The 20985-nt window shown below is 56.5% G+C and overlaps 1 protein-coding gene across 1 annotated transcript in view; it reads right to left on the minus strand.

Moving 5' to 3' along the window:
* ARHGAP26 (Rho GTPase activating protein 26) overlaps positions 1-20985 on the minus strand; it is a 153227-nt gene that overhangs the window by 117444 nt on the left and 14798 nt on the right. The window contains exons 2-10 of the mRNA XM_082489744.1: positions 12616-12711; positions 11567-11628; positions 11088-11159; positions 9774-9875; positions 6707-6817; positions 5754-5858; positions 4828-4957; positions 4370-4470; positions 1748-1842 (exon numbers count right to left, since the gene is read on the minus strand). Of these exons, the coding sequence (XP_082345870.1) occupies positions 1748-1842; positions 4370-4470; positions 4828-4957; positions 5754-5858; positions 6707-6817; positions 9774-9875; positions 11088-11159; positions 11567-11628; positions 12616-12711 (874 nt within the window). The remainder of the gene's footprint in view (positions 1-1747; positions 1843-4369; positions 4471-4827; positions 4958-5753; positions 5859-6706; positions 6818-9773; positions 9876-11087; positions 11160-11566; positions 11629-12615; positions 12712-20985) is intronic.

Below are 20985 nucleotides of genomic sequence, written 5' to 3' on the forward strand. Positions count from 1 at the left end.
AACCATTCCTCGATACACACCGCTTTGTAAAAGAGGCCAAATCACAAGTGGCAGACAAGGGGAAGGTGATCTCCAGCAAACCCTGGCCATTGATGGCATCACCTGAAGCCCTGACGGTGCCCAGATCTCCCAACGCTCAGCATGTCCCAGGGAGGGGGAGACAGGCTGGTCACATCACACGCTCTTTTGGCCATGGCAAAACCTGTTGCCTCCTCTTCCTCTTAACTGAACTATTTTGGAAATAACCATTATTTTAGACAACTAATGACAAATTCTGATACCAAAAATACGCAGAGACGCCTGTATATTGGGGTGAAAAGCAGCCTTTTATTTCATGTTTTCTGCTCTCGCTGTCCTCTCGCGCAGAGGCAATCTCTTGCAGCAGGAACGTGCACATGAAATAAGCAATTTCTCAGGTTTCCCCGCCTTTGCCGCTCCCCTGCCATTATTTACATTTAGCAGGCATATTTCTGGAGCAGCTCTTGATCCCATGCCTAGCAGCCTCCAGACATCAAGGGAAGGTTCAGCTGCCTCTGAACACACTGCAGAAGAAAACCATTGTGGTGGCTGGCTTCTTCTCCTCCCAGTTTTATTTTGATTTTCACATTAAAAAAAAAATATCCTCAGGGCATAGGAAAAAAAATCCCCATGTCAGCAGAAATACTGCAGCTTTCTGGAGGAAAGCACAGCTACAGAGAGCGGGATGCAGCCCCGGGGTTATCTTATCCCTGAGCCAACACAGGCAGAGCTCCATCACCCCAACCCCTCCCTGCCCTGGGCTGGCAGCGAGAGCGGCTGGCAGCGAAACGCTGCGGAAGCACAGGCTGGGCAGGGAAAGGTACCGCGGGGTATTCCAGTGTTATCCAACACCTCGGGTTTTCCCGAGACCTCCTGGGCATTCCCGCAGTGGCCAGCGGAGGGGAGGACAGCGGGAACATGAGCAGGCACACAACTAGGAGGGCACAGACATTCAGTGACTCTGGAGCGAGCTTTTGTAAACCATGTAAACTTCCCGCAGGGAGGAAGATATGAAGCAGTGACTAATACCGCTCGGAATAGCAACCCCAGCCTGGTTTTCCTGTTTATATATGTAAGCCATGCGTGATGCTAATTAGATATGATAACAGGCTCTCATTCCTAGGCGCTATAGATTGAATCCACACATACATCTGGTTCAGCTGCTACGTGATAAATCACACCAGAAAACATTTTACTCCTTCAGGAAAAAGAAGGGAATGTAAAGTGCCCGGAGGAGCAGGGCGGACTGCCATTATCACCCTTCCATAGCGGACCAGCAACAGCCACTCTCCAGCACAAAAGCTGAAGTTATTCCAACACATACCCAATGCTGGAAAGAGGCATCGTACCCCTGCCAAAACACCCACAGAGCATCTTTTCCATACTCGCAACCATTTACCATACGTGGCCAGAGACTGCAGAAGTGCTAAAACGCCATTAAAGTTTGAGAGACTTGAGTAAACTCGGCACCTTGTAAACCGAAGCACTAACCCAATATACGGAGAGCACCTGGCTGGAACACCAGGGAGAGCGCGTTTCCACGGACTAATGCTTTCCATTTGCGGAGGGTATGACTAAAGGAGAAGAGAAACACGGAAGCTGCACAAGAACTACCCAGGAAAGCCAAGTACCGATGAGTGTCACCTTTCCCTACGTGTGGCTAGTGTAACCCGTCCTTTGGGCGCCGGGCTGCAGGTACGCCGAGGCTGTGACACCCCTTGGCACTCACCGATCCACAGCTTCCACATCAAAGCAAAACCTCTTCTCGATTGAGTCGGTTTTCCGCCGTGTGCAAGATTTGAGGGTAACAGCTTCGTCTTCTCCCTGAGAAGAGACAAAATCGCAGATAAGGCTGAGAACAATCAACCAACCGTGCGCCTGTCCCTGCACCCACTGCGCTTCCAACAAACATGTTCAAACCTGGGGGGATTTGGCAATATCAGCCAGCTAGAAATACCTATTCATATATCTGACAGGAGGGCTTGTCTATTCCCCCTTGCAACTGTGTTTAGCCCAAAATCTTTCACAAGGAGCCTTCCTTTCTCAATGCACACAATTAAATTTCTGCACTAAGCACCACGTGAGCCGTGCTTCAGGCAGGCAGGCAGTGTTGGACCACAACTTTTGGGCAAAGTCAACTTTATTTTCCATTGCTGAACAATGCATCATAGACCTGGCTGTCAATTTTCACTCCAGGCTGCATTTTTGGCAGCATTCTGCGCACAAGAACTCTTAACGGGAGCAAACATGTCTTAAAATGTTTATTATATAACAAAGCAACGACAAAACCATTCTCCCATCCAGGCATCTGCGTCCAAGTTGTACTGGATTTCCACATGCTGAGCAGGATCCGGCAGGATCCGCGTGCACTGCTGTCCTCTGCTGGAGGAATTCCCTGCTCAGTCCCTGCCAGCACAGACATTTCTCCTTCTCCAATTTGTAAAATCCACTGATGACTCAATAGAAAATGAATTGTGAATGAGTTCCTGGAGATGGCCACTTTTCTGTGCTCTCTGTGCTGTTCTTGATGCCACCTTGGCTGAGCACCCTGTTCCCTGACATCACCATTTTTCCACGAAACACATTTGGGGACCCAGAACAGACCCAGGAAGACAGACCTGAGCGAGCTCCCTGCAGGGCTTCTCCCCCGGGAACAGCAGAGGCTACCTGCACCCGCTCCTCCCCAGCCTGGCCCCGCTGCTGGCACCAGGCTGCTCCCGAGCTGCCCAACCACCGTCCGGTATTCAGGGAATGCCCCCGCTTCAAACCCACCAATATCCAGCTCCAGCCACAGCCCGAGGGCCGTTCACGAGGGGCTGATACCATGTGTGGTGTGCTTTGTGAGCCACGAGCAATGGGTGTCCTGCAGCACCGACATCGCCCATCACTTGGCGCCTGTTCCAGCCAGACCCCGAAATGCCCGGCGGTGCCGCCACGAGCCCCTGGGCTGCTCCACGCTGTGACGGCCGTGCCAGGCAGAGCTGCCCCAGCTTAGGCTGTGTTTCGTGCCAGGCTCCTGCAAGCCACGAGACGCCGGGCGAGCAGCCCCACCAGCGCGCTGGCTGGCACGGCACGCCGGAGCAGGGTTCCTGCCCCACGCAAGAAGGGCTCGTGGTCGTGCCGGCAGCGCCCACACCCCGGGGTGCAGAGGAAGCCATGAAATGGGAAGAGACCACATGAAACACAGTGCAGCAGCTGATGATTACAGGGCCGGGATATTTTAATGCTGAGTTATAATGAAGATGCTCTGAGGCAAGAGGAAATTAATTTTAAAAGTTGTCCTCCTCGCAGCCGGCTCCCTTTGCCAGCAGGGAGCCATGCGGCAGCCGGTCCAGCTGCCCAAGCTGCTCCCCTGCAAGGGGATAATGATTGCAAACCGCCCCAGCCGGGAACACTCCAGAGGGGTCTATTGTTCCTGCTGTACAGAGGAGCAAAGCCAGCTACAGCCAGGCTCCCGCTGCCCCGGCAGCAGTGGGGAGGATGGCGTGCGCCGGCCCCCCGCACCCCAAATCCACTGCTCCCCCTGCTCCTCCGCACCCCGAGGGGAGCTCCGGGCTCTCTTGTGGCTCCGTCTCAAACAAAACAGCTTCACTGGCCAAGTCACAGGCATTGAGGAAGGAGCAAAATAGTGAACAGGTTCTTTTCTCCACGTCTTGGAGCAGGAACTGGGGACCGGGGCGCAGGCGCCCACCGAGCTGGAGTGTGGAGGGTGTGTGTGGCACGACCCCACTCCGCTCCCAGCCCCGGCCACCCCCTCCACCCGCAGAAACAGCCACAGCCTCGCAGGGCACGGTGCAGACGTGTGACCTACTGTGTGCCCAGCATCGCCGGGGACAGCGAGAGCGGAACTGAAGATGCAGCTGGGCACGCTTCAGCTTTTAAAGGTCTCTCCTTCCAAAAACAGACATATAAGTAAATAAAGGACAGACCAAAAGCAAGAGGGAAAAGGGCCAGTCTCAGCCCAGAGGCAGCTGCTGCAAACTCGTCCTTACAAATAGCTGTGTGCAGACACCGGCCTGGAATACAGAGCCGGAGCATGAAACAGCGGTGTCCACGGGGCTCTATCCACTCGGGAAACCAGCTCTGCTCTCAGCACAGCTGACAGTTTCCAAAGAGCTGTGGGCTTTGGGGGTTTTCTTGTCTTTTTTTGGTTTTTTAAACAAGGTGCAGAGTTAATTCCCTGTGTGGCACCCGCTCAGCCTGGAATGAATCTGACCCACTTCACCTGCATTTGTGTCACCTTGCTAGAAATGGATCCGTCTGAGCCAGTGGGACAACGTGCAGCCGGCAGCTCTGCAGCGCTCCTGGCAGAGACCCCCAGGACATAGTCCTGCCGCCTCCCGGCACTCACCCCTTTGCCTCCAGATTTCTGGTCAAACGGCACCATGGTTATCCGCTTTGATTCCCTCTGGTACGTGCAGTAATGCTTCACCCAGGAAGTCCCAAAGTGACCTGCAAAGCAAATGCAGTTTTTATTCCCAGAACTAGCACAGTTTCAGTGCCCTCCCATTAATAATCTGCACGTTTAACAATCATTTAACATGACAGATTTCTGTACCTACTGTTCTCGTCAGACTTTGCAAGTGGATTAAGCATTATTACCCCCATTCTGTTTAGGGGAAAGACTTTTATCAGACACTGGCAGTGATTCTCCCTCCCAGGAAGAACCTGGCTCCCACCCATGGGGCCAATCCCTCTCTTTCACGGATTTTGCAGCCTTCTGAATTCACCTTTGTGCCCCACGCCCCGATAAACCCCCTTCTGCAGCCACTCTGCCCTGGCAGGCAGCTCCGCCGCCCCCACACCTACGTTTCTCCTGCACGTAGAGATAACCCTCCATCGTGTAAGGGCTGATGTTTTTGTGCTCGTGAGGATTCTCCTTCATCTTCTTCATCAAAGATTCAACCTCTGACCTCGTTCCTTCAAAACGATTTCTCGTCTGCAAATTAAAACAGGAATGCCTCCTCCAATGCGTGGACCCAACGTGGCCTCCTCTGCAGCGAGGAGGCACCACGCGGGAATGGGACGCCAGAGCGGGGTCACCACAGCCCGTGCGGGAAACGGGACCAGGGGAGCCCACTGTCAGCCACAGGACAGGTTTTCTTCCTGGGCCTGGATTTAAGCTAAAAGAAAAATAGTATGACAATTGGCAAGTTGTTTGTATTATGAGTTTTGTGAAAAAGTTGTTTCAAAAGAATGAAACAGGTCTGAATCCTTGGTAGAAAAGGTGTCATTTTCTACCAAGAGAGGACAGCAAAGCTGCGATGCCAACATGCCAAAGCCCTGAACACACATTCGACGTGCGGGCACCAACCGCGCACTGGCCACGGCCGCAGCTGGCAAAGGGCTCCGCTCCACAGCCCGGAGCTGTGACGGCAAGAAGCGCTGCGCTTCCCAGAACAAACAGAGCTTTGGAACACTTGCGAAATGGTTTGAAACACTCGCTAAAAACACAGGGCACGCAGCTACACCTGCCCGCCGTCTGACTCCTGGGGAAGCTGGGCCACTGTGTTTGGTGTGCCACAGGGAACGAACTGCCATGTGGGCTGTGTACACGATGCAGTGTTACTTACAAAAAAGAACTTGCTTTCGACAACACAGTCAAAGCCTTTGCTTAATGGCACACAGAAAAAAAGGAGAATAATACCTTTATTAAAATACATCAAAAGTGTTAGCTAGCTCTGCAGGACAGTCACGGTGAGGGGCACGTGGCACAGTGGCATGGGCACACTTACGTTCTGGATGCTGATTGTCAGCTCTGTCTTGAAATCGCTGAAGTCCTTTGCAAGCTCGTAGCCGTGGTGGTAGAAGGTGAAAAGCCCCTGCAGAAAGGCCAGCAGCTGTGTTGGGGTAAAACGAATCGAGACGGTCAGTGGAGACCCACAGACAATTTCAGAGCAACCGCAACGCCCCGGGGGCGGAGGGGCTTGCTGGCAGTGCCTAGGAAGATGCTCTGCTCCTTGTTTCACTTTTAAAACCTCCTCTGAACCGACCCCGAAGCCGAGTCTGTGCTCCTTTCCCCCAAACCAAGGCCAGCCCCCATGCCGGGACCCCTGGTCCCCTCTGTGCCCCCTCCCTGCATCACCGAAGCCCTGTGGTCACTGAGAGCAGAGCTGTGAGGTGCAGGGAGGAGCCAGGAGGAAAAGCAGGCAGCACGCTGCCATTCCCTGCTGTGCGCCTCTCCCGACTCCGAGTTACCCTTCGCTCGGCAGGAATTACCTTTGCAAAGAGCCGGGGAGGTTTGGCACTTCCCAGATGAGCTTTAAAGGATTTAGCACCTGAGCAAAGGTAGATCTTAGAAAACTCTTTTTTTTTTCCTGTTTCTGTCACTCCTGCACTCTTTCTCCCTTGTGAACATTACAGTTCTATTTTTCCCCCCAATCAAGCCTATTTTTCTTTCAATTGCTGGCAGGCCCCTCAGTCCAGCCCACCATGACAGAGATGTCTGCACAATAAAAAATGAGATACTCCAGCATGCGTGTGGCCACCGAGCTAACGGCTCTGCGCCCCGAGGCTCACACGGGTGCTTTCTCCCCTCATACCTCCCGCTGAGAGAGGGGCTGTGGGGTGGGGCTGGACCCCCCCAGCCATCCCGCCGCAGGGATACCCCACACCACAGCCCTGCTCCCCGCGTCTCCACGCAGTCCCCCGTTTTTTGCAGGCTGAGGCAGCTTGAGCGCTCACTTACAGGTTCCACGAACTCGAACATCTTCCTCTCCTGGACCTCTTGCACCTTGAAGACATACTCCAGGGAGACTTCGTAGAAATGCTGCCGAACCAGGTCGACCTGGCTGTCTGCCTGCAAGCGCCGGGGAGGTTAAAGAGGGAATATGAAGTTACTACTGACCGGGAGTGCTGGGCCTTGTGAACACAGACATCTGGGTCTAATGGGAACGTGTCCGTGCAGAACAAATTCAGCTTCAGACCCCAGTCCAGAGCTGGACAGATGGCACAGCGATTAAATATAAACCTGATTCACATGAACAGGCTCGTTCTTCAGCTGAAAAATGACTCATGTTCTCACCTCCCTGACAGCTGTGTAGAAAAACACGCATTAGAAGCGAGAAAAAGGAGAAGCTGCTGCATACTTGACAATAAAAGGCAATTCTTTGCTTTCTGGAAAGCACCGCAGCGGGAGCCTGCTCAGGGCTGAACCAGGCAGTGCACGCACCCCACCACCCTCCAGCGAGCCTGTCACTGCGGTGGGTTGGCAGACAGCAAATCCCCTCTGCTTTGAAGCTAAGGTGCAAGTGAGCAAAACCAGGGATATGCCCCAATCCCAGTGCATAAAAATAACTTTGTCACGTAAAGAGCGGCTGCACTGAATCTGCAGGGGTACCCCCGGGGCTGCCGTCCCCGGCTGCTACATTTGCAAGTGACACTTTGCGTAGAGCAACCCGGGGCATCACAGACACCGGTGGTGCCCACAGGGAGGTCGGTCTGGGTCACCCACCATCCCTCTGACCTCAGCGCCAGTACACTCAGCGGGTGAAGAGCCTCACCCCCAGCACAAACTGCCATTGAGCCACTGCTCAACAGGAGGCCAATTCTTCTGTCCCGGCCGAGGCCAGCGGGGTGCCCTCGCCAGCATGACCCTCGCTGTGCCCGGGGCAGAGCCTCCAGGGAGGAGGATACGCCATGCTGGGCATCCCGTCAGGGCTGGACATACAGCTGCTCCCGCGCTCTGCAAAACCAGCTGGCAAATACCCGCTTGCATTCGAGCAGCAGCTTACTCCTGATTTTCTGTGTGACACAGCCGTGAAATGGCTCATTTTCCCCGTGACCTGCCACCAGCATTTGTGCCATGTGCCAGGGCGCGCAGGCTGAGGTATTTAGCAAACCAAGTTCTGAAAAGCAGAAAATATGATGTAATCAAATAACTTTGCCAGGAGTTAAATGGCAGATTAGACTCTGTGTGTTATTTAATTGGTCAACAGCCAAAGCAGCAGAAAATTCCCATGGCTTCCTCCTCCCCCTGCCTCACCGCAGCAGTTGCACATGTGGCTGGTATCACCCTCCAGATGTAGACAGCAAGAGGAGGTTAGGAAATATAAACCACCAAATCTCCCAGACACAAACCCTTGTCTCTCAGGACATCAGGGCATCTAGCGAAGCTTCATACTGTTCATAAGCAGGTGGAGTTAACTTTCCTGAAATGCCGCCATACCTTTCCTGCGCACATCTGCCGTGGCTGCAGCCCGCTGCCCGGAGAGCCCTGGGCAGGCAGCCCCATGGCAGGCAGCCCCAGCGGAGGTGCCGGACGGGGCGAGAGCTCCCCCGCGCCACTGGATGTCACATCCACATTTCACAACCCACATGCTGGGCTGCTCTTCAAAGGCATTCCCTCCTCGGTGGGGCTTGAGCCACCCAAACCAAGGTACGCTTCCTAGCGCCCAGGGGCAAAGGCCCCAACTCCTGAACGTGGGAGCAGGCGCTGCTGGCTCCAGCCTCCTCCTGCCTTCGCGGCAAAAGCCAAAGTCAATGCTTAGGTGGAAGATGCCCAGCAGATGGCACCAGCAGCCAGCGCTGCTCAACGTGCACCAGCAGTTGCATCCTGCACACAGCCACTGCCTGCATCCCGCACCGCATCCCGCACCCCATCCCGCACACAGCCACTGCCTGCATCCCGCACCCCATCCCGCACACAGCCACTGCCTGCATCCCGCACCGCATCCTGCACCCCATCCCGCACACAGCCACTGCCTGCATCCCACACTGCATCCCACCACCCCGCTGCCCTGGGTGCCCAGGTGGCCCCACAGGGCCACACTCTGGCCGGGGCATGGGATCACACGTCTGAAAGTCACTGCTACAACCCAAGAGCCACAAGTGGCTCCTCCCTCCCCGGATAGAAATCCTTTCACTCCTATGTCTCACAATAGTATTTCAAACACAAACTAAACCAGAGCTTTAAAGGGTTATTTAAAAGCCATGAGAAAGGGACTGTCCTTCTGGGATGTATGGGTGCTTCCACACGGTAAGGGATTTACACCTATGCAAGGACAAAGCTGGCCTGCAGGCATGTCAACCCTGATTCTTACCCCTCTTCAACCCTAATTTGATGGAAGATGATTATTTGTGCCACAGATGCACCTGCTCTCTTGAGCCCCCAACTCTGCTGGGCACCGTACCACCACCTGAGCTATCCCAGTGCAGGAAACACCACCTGTGCCCACCAGTTCCCCCAGAAACGGCTCAGCCACACACCAGCATCGCTCCCACAAGCAAGGATGTGCATCCTGCAGGGACCAGCCCAGCTCTGGGCCATTGTAGGGAATTCCAAACTTGGAAGAAGTGATCGAAAACTCAGTGTACTCATCCATTAAGAGCATTTGGCACAGCAGCTAACTACGTCTCGAGTCAGTAATAGGCTCCTAAAGCAGTTTATAAGCACTAATCCTGATCACTCCTCCCATGAAGCCCAAAGCCAGCGCAGCCACTTTCAGAAAAGGGAACTAAAGACATCCATGATTTGCAATGGCACAAGGGAAGCCTGCAGCAGAACCAGTTCCTATCTGTTTCACTCTTTAATTACAAACTGTCTCTCCTTCTTGATTACTATCCATTTTGGGATCACCAAAACAGCTCCGTCCCCTTTGATTACAGGAAGAGGGGAAAACCCACCACTCGCAGCCAGAATGAGGGGGAAAAAAATGAGTTTACAGCCAGAAGAACTGACGCTCTAAGCTGCGTAAAGTATTCAAAGAGCTCACCACAGTTACCGCTAGACATGGAAAACCAGAGGTTGCTCTCACCTCCTGAAGCTGGGACTCTTTCTTCTTCGAAGACAAGTTTAAGTGCTTTTCTAGGACACCACAATACTTCTCCGTTTCCTTGTCATATTTCTTTTTGGCATCCTACAAAACAGAACAAAAAGTGACACCAAACACAATGGCCGTGAGGATCCACAGCATCCCTACAGCATCATGCAGGGCTGCAAGTACCAGGTGGGAGCTAACGCCCCTCTGCACAGCACAAGACAGGACCAAGGCCAAGGGGCTTCAGCTGGAAGCAGGCGACCATCGGGCAGCTACAGAAAAGAGGCTTGCGCTGCCAAAATCCAAGACTTTGGTTAGCCTCACTATTCCCAGAGCCCAGGGCTCGGCAAAACATCCAGGTCCAAGGCTCATCCAAAGACAACCCAGCGAGGAAGGCGCTTGCTAGCCAGCGAAGCAGCACATCCTCACAATTTCACATCCCCTGCCGCCCCTTGCAATGGCGTACCCTGTGTGTCACTCAGGATGATGACACAGTAATTTGGCTGTTTGCGGCAGAAGTGTTAAAGGAGGATGCCAACCTTAACTCTTTTGCACCTCTCATCCCAGCCTCGCCACCCCAACACATCAGTACGAAATCCACCGCTGACACCCACTAGTAACTGGCTCCTTTCTGAAGGACAGACCCCTTTTTGTCTTTTTTTTTGAGCTGCACGAGCCAGGACAGCCTGGCTGGGCCGGGCTGCACCAGGGTCGTGCCGTGGCTCCCGTGCCAGCGGGGAGCTGGGCACACCGCTGCCATGCAAACACGGCCCCGTCGGGTCGGCATGTGCTTCTTGCAGGCAGCAGCAGGTTGTTATAACAACAAGAGAGCTGCAGACAGTGGTTTTAATTTCAGAACAAAGGCAGGAAAGAAAGGGGGGGCCATGCTGTCTCACAGCCGCCCTCAGCCACACCGGAGCTTCCCCGGGCTCGCCCGTCCTGCCAGAAGCTGTCCAAATTCCAATGCAGCCGCCCAGCGACGCACCGGGGGTGGGGAGCACAGACCGGGGGGCTCAGGCAGCTGGGAACCCCTCTAAGAAAATGCTAATTCTTGCTTGGAGTAAGAAAAAATAAAATTCACTTCAGCTGGCCCGTGGCATGTTACTTGGTTGTGGGTGAACTTGGAACACGGAGACACTTTCCCAGGAGCAGCGCAGCACCTCCTCCCATGCCCGTGCCCAGCAGAGCGCATCCCTGCAGCGCCAGGTCCCGGCCACCACCATGGCCACCACCATGCGGCCCCGGGCTCTGCTCCTGAGCCCGAGCAGGGGCTCCCAGAGGAGACAGCGGCTCCGCGCAGCAGCAGCTTACCTTAGCGGCCCCGATCTGCTCCTTGCGAAACTTCTCCAGCGGCGTGATCAGCACCTCGCTGGCGTTCTCGATCTCCAGGCAAAGACAGGCACAACTCAGCTTTTGCCCAGCTCAGCCCCAGACACCCGTGCCGCTCAACAGCCTTTCCCACAGAAACCCGCATGCTTCGTCCCCTCGCTCTGCGCTGGCTGTGGCCCGGGGGACACGGAGGGGCTTGTACCAAACCTGCTCCTCACCCAGTGAGCCCCACCAGCACCTGCGCTGGCCGTTTCCCAACAGCAGGACACCATTGCTGGTGCTCCTCAAGTACACCCCTCACCAATTTCACCCTCCCCTCCCTCTGCTCCCCCTGCGGCTCTGCCACAGGCGAGGGAAGGAGCACTGGGGCTTGCAGCCATGGGGGCCACACCACCCACCATGGGCAAAGCCACCGGCAGCGGTGCCACCACCCACCCCGCTCGCGGCGGACGGGGCCATACCATGCGCATCCGCTCATCCTCCAGGTTCCTCAGCACCGTGGCGAACTCCTGCAGAGACTTGGCTGGAAGAGACACACCCACACGGTCAGCATTTAACGTTTTATTTACTTTTTAAATTAAGAGAGAGACTGAGCAGGGTTTTTTTGTTTGTTTGTGTTTTGAGGGGGTTTAGGGGGTTGGTTGTTTGGAGTTTTTTATCATCTTTGCTCTCTCCCTAGAAAGGCTTCCAGTCACCCACAGAAGCAACTGGTAGCAGAGCATCCCCAGCAGCGTGTTCCCACCTCCAGGGAGAAACACCGCACCATTGTCTCAAACCTGCCCTACCCACGGGCCGGCTGCTGACCACCCTACGGCTCAGCACTGACCTCAGCCGTGCTCGGCGCACGACCGCCGGCTCACCAGCATGAGCGTCGCAGCAAGGGGACTTGGATGAGAAAGCTATTTTTGCTGCAAGACTGGGCACAAATAAATAAGCAAAGTTAAACCAGGGCTAAAGCTCATTTGCTCTCCTGGCTCCAGATGATGTGCACAATAAGCTCTAAAAAAGCGGGATAACGTGGAGTGAAGTGGCCAAAGCTGCTGCCCGGCACCACGAGAAGCTCCGTGGTGGAGCTGGGCTCAGTGTGGGGAGCGCTGCCAGGCTCCTGCCGGCACCGCAGGTGCCTGCGGGGCACTTTGCTCCTGCGAGGCTGCTGCTGCTCCTCCAGATCACCGCCCCTTGCAGTGTATTCGGCCACAACCACAGCTCCAGATCCCTGCTCTGCAATGCGAAAGGGCCGGATAATCTAGATGGTTTCAGATACAGGCAATTTCTTCCTCTCCTATCTGGCAGGGATAGATTTAGGCCAAGAAGCAACAACTGATTTCCTTGAGAAGGCTTTGCTGATGCTGAACAGGAGAAATATGCCATTTCCAGAGAGCAGGAGAACACCCAGGCAAATTCCCAGGCCTCTCGGCGTCCTCGTGTGTGTTTCTCTCTGCCCTGTGCCCTGCTCAGCTCGGGGTCTGGAGCTTCAGGGCTACCCCCGGCACCAGCATCCAGGACTCACCTATGCAGATCTCATCATCTGTTTCGGCGTCACCGATGCAGCGGAATTTAAACTCATTGAGGGAGTCTGCAAACTTGCGCTTGGCGGCCGACAGGTCTGCCAAGAGAGCGGGAGATGGGAAAACGCAGATGTTAGAAAAGGAAAAAGCCCACCAAGAGCATGATGCAGGTGGACGTGTAATTCCAGCCAGCCAGTCCCCGTGGAGGGAACCATCCACCACCCCACCACCGGCACCGGGGCAGCCCCAAGAGCCCTACCCTTCTCCTGCACCCACCCCAGGGATGGGGCTCGGTGGGGTCCCTGGCAGCACCCACCAAAACACACTACAGGAGACGCAACCTCAAAATGCCATGAGAACCACTCAGGAGCTCAACCCCAGTGCCACGGGGCAGTGGCAAACACCGATGCGGGGCAGCACTGCCCCCCAGGAGACAGCACCTCCACAAGGCTCCCCGTCCTGCTGAAGGAAGGCACCAGGTACAGGTGATAATGCAGAGGTTTATTGCTTTCCAAGCTGCAGATTCTCTCCGAGATCTGAATCCTATTAAGTTCTTACTTGCAGTGACCTGAGCGGATCCAGGATTGGCCTTTCAAACCAGCCCCATAACCCCGCGCACGCAGACACACACGCTCCCGCGCACTGCGAGCCGCCAGCGTGGAGGGGAAGTTCTACTTGAGCAGTGCGAGGGACTGCAGGCACGCAGGCGGTTTTAGGAAGACGTAATGCTAATTCCCCTGTGCATTTCTTCAGTCAAAGTCCAAAAATTCAGTGGGTTTTTTTTTCCTTTCCAAGCACAGGTGGAAAACATGCGTGCGCACACAAAGGCCGTTTCCTCCTCTCTGACACCAACAGCCAAAAGATAACCGCAAAAGAATTCAAGTGTTTTGCTTTCCCTGTGGGATAAGGGAATTTAAAGCTTTCTCCGAGCATTAAAGCTGCTCTCCAAGTGTCTCTGCTTAGAGCCCCGGGGCTAATCCTGCCCACAGCTCAGTCCCGGCTGCCTTCACGCAGCGGGTGCGGCTCTCCCCCCCATGTACCCGTGCTGCTGCCGGCCGTGGTGGGGCAGCCCCCCTTCCTCGCCGGGGCAGCCGGAGGGCTCGGGGACTTTCACCCGCTCCCTGGAGCCGGGTGGCCTCCTGCCTCCTCCAGAATAATAATGAAGATGACGTTAATGACTTAAGGAGCAATTTCCTCTGCCTCGGCTCCATGCTGACCATCAGCCACCAGCCATGCTCCCACCGATACCCTGCCCACGCTGCGCGCGGCAGGAACCACACAGGAGCCACAGTGAAGCCAGGAAGCCTTCGGAGCCGGTGGCCTCCATCAGCAGTGGCCCACAGCACTTATAAATAGTTGAGGGGGAAAGGAGATAATTCCCTGTGCAACAGCGATAAAGGAGGATCGCTGGCAGCCACTCGCTGAACAACACGGCCAAGTTGCAGGGGCGAAGCAGATGCTAAAATTAGCAGCAGGCTTGGCCAGAAAAGGAGAGAGGGGCACCCACACTCAGACCCCCATCGTCTTCCCTGTGCCACCATTAGACCAACTCCTAACATCCCGTTTTCCTAAAAGCTTCAACCTCATCTACATTTTGGAGACAAACCCCTCCAACAGAAGCAGCCAAAGCTCCCAGCTGCACTGCCGGCAGGGGCACGTGGGGAAAGCAGGGTGGCCCCTCCACGGGCCAGCTCAGCTCCTGAGGCTTCTTCTTCCCCAGGGATGTGGATGAGCAAACCCAAAATCCTACAAAGGCTCAACAGAAACTTCTTCTTCCTCTTGTGCACGAGTAAAACCACCCAGACCCTGCACATGAGTCACTGCTGGGCTGTGCCAAGGGCTGTGAAAGTTTTGCTTCCAAGTTCTCCGGCTCACTTCATCAGTCAACCGCAACATCAGGGAAAACCACCACAACGCCAGAAAAATCCTTCTGCCTGAGCAACGCGACCAGCTCGGGGTCCGGGCACCACCACATGGTGGTCCTGCACGGGGAGGAGGTGGCCGGCTGGGATGGATCCAGGGATGCGAGGTGCTGGCAGGAGCGCCGAGGCTGCAACGTGCCTGCAGGGACAGTGCAGTGGTGGTCAGCCCAGGGGTGCCCAGAGGTGCGTGCGCAGCCTGCAGCGCTGCTGCCAATGACTCCTTCCTGCGCCCATCGCGCCCCGTGGCTGCAGCACGGAGCACCAAAGACCTCCAGGGGCAACAAGGAGAGCGCGATGTCTGGCAGAGGCATCCCAGGAGGTGAAAACAGCCCTGCGCAACTTGCTGAAACACCGGGAGGGCAAGCAGTGGCCCCGGCCACCCCAGAGCTGCAGCCGTCTCAGGAGGGTCCAGGGTGCTGCCGCTGCGGAGCCATGTGCCTGCCTGGGCCCAGGATCCAAGACAAAATCACACGGAGAAGGCACCGGCCAAGCAGCAGCAAAGCAGACCTCCATCCCACTGGCAAGGGAACACCCGCATACCTGCTAACGCAGCCCGGGCTCCTCTGCCCCGCGCACTGCAGCGCACGGTGAGCATGCCCGAATTACTGTCTCTGGTCAATACACGCTGTGCTCAAGTAGCAGCTACACTGCCATTGGAAGCCCCGCCATGCCCTCCCCTCCGCTCCAAGGCAGGACCGTCCTGCCCCACAGCCCCCACGACCATGACTCGCTCCTTCCCCCTCTGCAGGCTGACGTCCCGCAGCGGGGCTGCTATCGCAGTCCTCCTCCTCCTCGTCCCCTCCCACGGCTCCCCGTGCACACCCCCGGCCTGGCGGGGACAGGACGATCCCTTCGGAAAAGTCCACTTGACAGAAAACAGGCACACGCACCGCATGCCGGAGGTCCAGCTGCGTAGCTACAGCAACCAACAATCAAAATATAATGCCCTTTGAAAAATGGTGTATGGGCTCGTTACTGCGATACAGCGTTACCCACTCGACCGTTTAGAGGAGCAGCCCAGCAGCACTGCCCTTCCCGAGCACTTTCCCTTCCTGGAAGAGGGTTTATGACCTGAACCAGATCCAATGGAGGAGAAAACTGCAGAGGACAGGGACAAGTGATGTGGAAGGAGATGTGACCTCGCAGAGAGCAGAGGTACCAGCAGGGGCCTGGCCCGGCAAGGAAGAAGTTCATAGAACTACAGAATCACAGAATGGTTTGGGTTGGAAGGGACCTTTAAAGGCCATCTAGTCCACCCTCCTGCCCTGGGCAGGGCCACCTCCCCCCAGCCCAGGTCGCTCCAAGCCCCATCCAACCTGCCCTTGAACGCCTCCAGGGATGGGGCAGCCACAGCTGCTCGGGGCACCCTGCGCCGGGGGCTCACCGCCCCCACAGCCAAGAATTTCTTCCTAAGATCTCATCTCAATCTCCCTTCTTTCAGTTTCAGAGTTGGAGTTGAACTCCAAGATCTGATCCTATCTTTCCCGGCAGCAGGTTGGATCGCAGATGGAAGGAGGTGGCCAGGTCCCACCACCCGCCCTTCTCATCCCCAAAGCACCCAGCATCGCTCGTCCATCAGCACAGCAAAGCTGCAGCCTGAGGAGTTCCTGCACAACAACTCCTGAGACACAGCTTTGCTTTTTTTTGTGAATAGTCCCTTAGGAAATGATCAGGAGCCAATGTTGGCCATGCCTCTGAAACGCCACCACTCTGCCCCCATGGCAGGGGATGGAGCATGTCACAGAGCCCTGCCGGCACCCAGGGTCCTGCCCCACTGTGCACTGCAGAGGCAGCCACTTGCAGTCAGAGCAGGGACATGCGAAGTGCCTCCTTACACCGCAGCACCTATCCCTCCCACAACAGAGACACGCTGAGCATCCTCACCATCCAGCGCATCCTCACCATCCACCACAGGAACAGCGCGGAGCAGGGATGGCTCCCAACAGGGCAGAAGGCAGCTGCCTATACCTGGACGCAGCCCCAGTTAACCCCTTTGCCGGTCCCTCCTCCCTCGTGCCTGGCTCAGGGGTCACCCCTCTTCTCCCCTGGTACCCCACCTCTCTCCTTGTCCCTCCACCAGCCGGGGAGCAGGTAACTGCTGGCTGAGGTCCCATCCCAGCCTTACACCTCCAGGCACTGGGGTCCCTCCAAACCCAGCTGAAGCCCACGTTACTGCAGCCCGCAGCAGCCCTGCCACGAGGGAGCCCATCGTGCTCCCGCTGCCTGTCGTCCCGGCATCCCTCCTCCTCCTCCTCTTCCTCTTCCTCAGCTGTTGAGAGTTAAATCTTCTTTCTGGGAAGTGGCTGCTGTTACTGCAATTAGACTGAAGTGGTTGGTTTTTACATAAAAGTCCCCCTCCAAAGGAATTTGGAACTACTGAAAAAGGCCGTTTATAGAAGGAAGATGTCATGATTTCACAACCCTTCTCCATGCGTACAGCACCCCGGGCGCAACAGGGACAACCCTGTCCCGGCCAGGTCCGCAGCCAATGCCACAGAGGGGCAGCCCCCACGCGCAGGTCTCCCCCACGGGCACACCGCATGGGACGGGGCAGCCCTGCTCCTCGGGGTGCAGGCATCAGGGCTAACATGTCCCCGGTTCAGGTGGCTCAGCACAGGATGCTTTGGCCACTTTGGGGCAGTCACTGGCATGGCAGCCCTGCCACGAGCCACTCTCTCCTGACCACCAGCTTCCAGCTCTTTCCCCAGTTTTATTCTTCAGCTGGACATCTCACCCCTGTGCAACACCCCTATCACCCGCTCTCTTTGTGTTTAGTGTTGAAAACATTTTCAGGCTTTCCCAAAGGGACCACAGAGGTAAGGTGTGCCGAAACCTGAAAGCTGAGGCAGAGGTACAACAGGGAGCTCTGCCCTTAAATCAAAATTTATAAGGCGCTGAAAAGAGATTGCAATTCTTCCACCTGCGTGGAGGTTCAGCTGGGATGGGCACCTGGGAAACGTGACCACAGGACGCAGAGGAGAACCATACAACATCAAAACAAGACATCAAGAAGACAGACATCCCCTCCTGCCCGGTCCCACTGCCCACTTGGGAGCGTGGTCCCCTGGCCCCGCAGAGAGTGTCTGAAAGATCAGGTCGGCCAGGGAAAGAGTTGTACTGCTGGCTCAGAAAGTGGGGGCTCTCCCCGCAGCTGACTTTGCAGCCAGCTTGCTATTTAAGCTGGAAAAAAACCCAAAACCAGGGCTGGCTCAGCTGTGCTGTCGGGGCAGAGGCAGCAGCAGCAGGACACTGCGGGAGGTCCAAGTGAAAGACGAACCTGCGGCCGAGTCCGGGAGGGAAGGGTTAACGCTGCTGCGATGGGGCAAAGCAAAGGATGCTGATGAGGCCAGTTGCACCATGCAAGGCAAGTTCCAGGGCTCTCGGCGTCTGACAGAGGTTGTGCTCACACAGAACAGTATTTCTACACTTCCTGCAAAGAAAATTGCTTAATAGCCTATATTTAATGCTCAATTGGACAACAGGAACCGAGACTCCTGCCCCTTCCTTCCCCCGCGGCAGGGAACAGCAGGGAACAGCAGGCTCAGGCTGTACGTCCCCCGTAAGCCCCTGGAGAGGGACAGGAGGGTCCCCAGCAGGGCAGGAGCCTGTCCCCTCTGCCCGGCTGTTAGCAGTGGCACTGCCTGTCCTCTCCCAGCAGCCCCGCTGCCCCAAGGGGGTCCCCAGCCCCTCGGTGGGGAGGTGACCACACTCCCACTGACAACCACAAGGACAGAAGCCACCCGCTCCCCCCTCGTGGGTTGGACAAGTTCCTTAAAGCCTCTCAGAAAAGATCCGCATCTACTTCATGGTCCATCTTCTGGCTATTTTTTCAGAAGCCTCCAGCTCTCCCCACAGCGCCTGTGCCCCCGCGTGCGCAGCAGGGACGCCTGGAGGGGGGCTGCCAGCTCTGTCCTGCTGCCCACAGGGCCGCCGCTGGCAGCACCCCCTACCCGCTCCCTGCCCCCTCACTCACGTCTTCCCCTGGGCTGAGACAGTCCCATTCCTGTGCCAGTCACTGAGGCAGTCACCGGAGCGCTGCGCAGCAATGCCACGCTGCCGAGCCCCCGTCGGGGGTTTCGGGGCCCAGGGCCCCACCACGGTTCACAAGGGGACGCACCTCCCCCATGACAGGAGAAAACGAGGGGTCCTTCCTCCCGAGGACAACGGAGGTGACACCTTGGGGTCTGCAAAATGCTTTGGGACCTGCACACAGCAGATGCTGCAGAAGCGCAAGGTCCGACCATCATTGGGTGTCATCTGCCCAGGCTACGGGGACAAACTGCCCAGGCACGGAGCCCCGGGCAGCACGGGCCCATGACAGCCCCCGGACGGAAACACTGCAGCAGGAACGGCACAGATCGTGGAGCAATGGTCCACGCAAAGAGAGCCGAAAGGGCTCACTGTTTGCCGGGATCTCACCATGTGGGTGCCGCCACCCCACAGCTCCTGGGTTTGAGCCGTGCAAGCTGCTGTGTGCAAGCCACGAGCCCAGCATGCAAGCCACAAGCCCGGCATGCAAGCCGCACTGCTGCCAGCCCCAGGGAGGGGATGGGGGACACTGCAGCAGGACACAGAGCAGCAAGGGGCAGCTCCTCACCCCGCACTCCCCATGGGGTCACAGCAGGGTCTCTGCAGGGTCTCACTGTGCATAGCTACAGCAAGGCATGCAGTTCACCTCCACCACCGCCTCCATGGCCTGCCAGGAGCCTCCACCGGCGATGCCGGGGCAGGATCCAGCCGGGGGATCTGTCCTGTGAAAGAGCCCAGATGCAGGACCCCAGAGAAGGCAGACCTGGGGTGTCACCAGTGGAGACCCCCCACCTGGCTGCTGGGAAAGCGGGCCACGGCATGGCCCGCTCGGCCACCCCAGCAGCACCTCCACAGCCCTGTACCTCCCCAGGCCCCGGCAGCCGGCACCGAGCAACCCCACGGCAGGCAGGGGCCAGCCAGGACGGGTAATCCCAGGAACAGCCGCTCTAATCAGTGGCCAAAAGAGCCGGATTATGGCCCGCCACGGGTGCTCAGAAAGTGGCAATATGGTGTCTGACCCTGCCGCGAGCACCCAGCGACCACCCGGCTCACCGGGGCTTCGGGCACAACACCGGAGCGAAGCCACCACGGGCTCATGCAATGTCCTGCAGTGCTCAGGGATGCTCAGGAATGGGGGGTCAGGTAAGGCTGGAGCTGGGAACGGCCAACTGGATCCAGCCTGCAGATGCACATGAGTGCTCTGCCGCGCTGCTGGGGTTGGGATGCTCTGACCAAACCGCAGCCCCACAGTTCACACAGGAACCCGGCGATGAGCACCTCCCGCCTGAAAATCAGCATTTGCAGCCACCAGCATCAAATTTTAGCCCCCACACGGACCCAGCCCATGCGCTGCTGGGGTCGGCACAAAGCATTGGGGCAGTACCATTAAATGCTTAATTTGTTCCAAGAGGTTTAAATCCTCTCTCTTTGCACTTCCCAGCGGAGGTCAGCAAAAGCCCCACTCCTGCGAGACACCGCAGCCCTCTGGACCCGGCACAATCCCCAAGCTGCTTTCATATATAATTAGCAATGACTTGTTTATTAAATAACTTCTCCACCGGGTGGTTGGAGTTAATCAGTGATTTAAGACAGGACTGCAGCTGCTGGCAGGTTCCCCCTCTGATTCATCATTTGAGTAAATATATAAAACCAGACGAGCAGAGACAACCCCACCTCCGGCAGCAGCTTCTGCCCTCGTGTTTGTGCACAACAGCCCAGGGAAAGGCTGCCCTGGCTCGGCATGTGCCGGACATCGAGGCTGGAGGGTCCCACACCACGTGGGAGGTGACCCCAAAGCCCCAAGGACTGGTGCAAGGGGCACAGTCCCTGCACTCGCCCCGAGGCAGGAAGAGCATCTCTGCCATGGCCCTGCAGCCCCCCCGGACCCCATTTCAGTGCCTTTACCACACACACAGCCTCCAGCCGAAACACAGCGCCGAGCCGATCCTCACCGGTACACACAGGGAGGCCAACTCCTGCCTCCCCAAATCCCAAAACTTCCTTTTACCATGGAAATTTTACGAATACGCATACCCTACGAGCCATGCCTCAAGGGAAAACCCCCAACCTGCTCGGCTGTGCTAAAGCACAAGAAGAATAGAACGATCTGTGTGAGACGGCCCCAAGACTGAAGATCCGGGAGGTGCCGCAGCTTCTGCTCAGCCTTTTGCTGCGAGCACGGGAGCGCGCTGCACTGCTGCCCAGCCAAGGCATCACCGTATGCCTCGCTTCACACACTCAACGTGGCTTCGTACGGCAAAATGTTTGCCAGAGGGACAGAGAACCCATTGTAGGATGAATGGGACTATTGACTGGGCTCGAATAGCAGATCAGATTTGAGTAACACGCTGAAGACATGAATTATTTCCATGGTATTTTAAGAGATAAAAAGTTCTGTGCTTCGTGAAAAACACGCTCAGC

This window comes from Vanellus vanellus (assembly GCF_965231255.1).
Source record: "Vanellus vanellus genome assembly, chromosome: 13".
NCBI classification, from domain to species: domain Eukaryota; kingdom Metazoa; phylum Chordata; class Aves; order Charadriiformes; family Charadriidae; genus Vanellus; species Vanellus vanellus.